The sequence below is a fragment of the Bison bison genome, unplaced genomic scaffold, assembly GCF_000754665.1.
Source record: "Bison bison bison isolate TAMUID 2011002044 unplaced genomic scaffold, Bison_UMD1.0 scf7180017864037, whole genome shotgun sequence".
In the NCBI taxonomy this organism is placed as follows: Eukaryota; Metazoa; Chordata; class Mammalia; order Artiodactyla; family Bovidae; genus Bison; species Bison bison.
The window spans coordinates 6305029-6306094 of record NW_011494609.1 but is presented as its reverse complement, the minus strand read 5'-3'; the positions used below and the strand labels follow the sequence as shown (position 1 = coordinate 6306094).

At 59.8% G+C, this 1066-nt stretch overlaps 1 protein-coding gene across 1 annotated transcript in view; it reads left to right on the top strand.

The window, feature by feature from the left end:
• Window positions 1-1066, top strand: part of ADARB1 (adenosine deaminase, RNA-specific, B1) — a 73382-nt gene that overhangs the window by 66375 nt on the left and 5941 nt on the right. Inside the window, exon 13 of the mRNA XM_010834991.1 lies at window positions 983-1063. Within this exon, the coding sequence (XP_010833293.1) occupies window positions 983-1063 (81 nt within the window). The remainder of the gene's footprint in view (window positions 1-982; window positions 1064-1066) is intronic.

Sequence of the window (1066 nt, the reverse complement as noted above, 5' to 3'; positions counted from 1 at the left end):
TCGTGGCCACCCTGCCCTGTGAGGCGCCCAGACCCCCCCGCTTGCGGCCACCCTCCCTGTGAGGCACCCAGACCCCCACCCGCTCGCGGCCACCCTTCCTGTGAGGCGCCCAGACCCCCACCACTCGTGGCCACCCTGCCCTGTGAGGCGCCCAGACCCCCACCCACTCGCGGCCACCCTTTCCTGCCTCCTCGGGCTGCTCTCAGCTGGCAGTCAGGCCCTGCCTCCTCAGATCCAAAGCAGGCTCAGCCCGTAACCCCCGGCCCCCACGCCCATATGAACCCAGGACTCAGCACCCCCTCCACTTGGCCCCCCACCAGCTCTGCCTGGCAGGCACTCCCCCTCACTGCAGATTCCTGGGCCCTGCAACCTGGGGCTGCCCTGAGTTCACTCAGCCCTTCAGGAAGCCTCTTAAACCTGTTGATTTTGAGGTTTGGTTTGGAGTTAGAGGGTTTTTACAGCAACAGATCCCCTTTCCCCAGATAAAATCTTCTCTAGTGGATCCATATGTGACCAGTTTTCACCTATTACATCGAGTCAGAAACTTTTATCTGTGATGGACAGAAGTTGCCATGTCCACGTGGCAAGAGGGTCACCACACGGGCAGCCTCACAGCAGCTGCCCTCCCTGCAGATCCTAGCTGCACAGAAATGCGTTGGCCTCACGGGCCGAGGCACAGAGTTCTCTGTGACCAAACAGCAGAGTGGTGTTTGCTCAAGACCTGAAAGCGTTGGTGTATCGTTTGAGTCCCCTGCTCGTGGGTCACCAGCAGCCCGCCTGTTTAACTGCGAAGCCACCACTGGGGCTGAGGACGCGGCACACTTGGGCGTCTGGCGTGGCTCTGTGTGATGTGGTCCTCGGGGTCAGTGGGGTCCCCCAGAAGCAGCACAGGCTGAAATGCTGCTCTTTGAACACCATCCTGGATTGCGTTTTCCCCTGTTACGGCTTGAACAGTTGCACTTGCCTTTTTGTCTTTTCACAGGTTCCCTCCAGCTTACTGCGCTCCAAGATCACCAAACCCAACGTGTACCACGAGTCCAAGCTGGTCGCCAAGGAGTACCAGGCT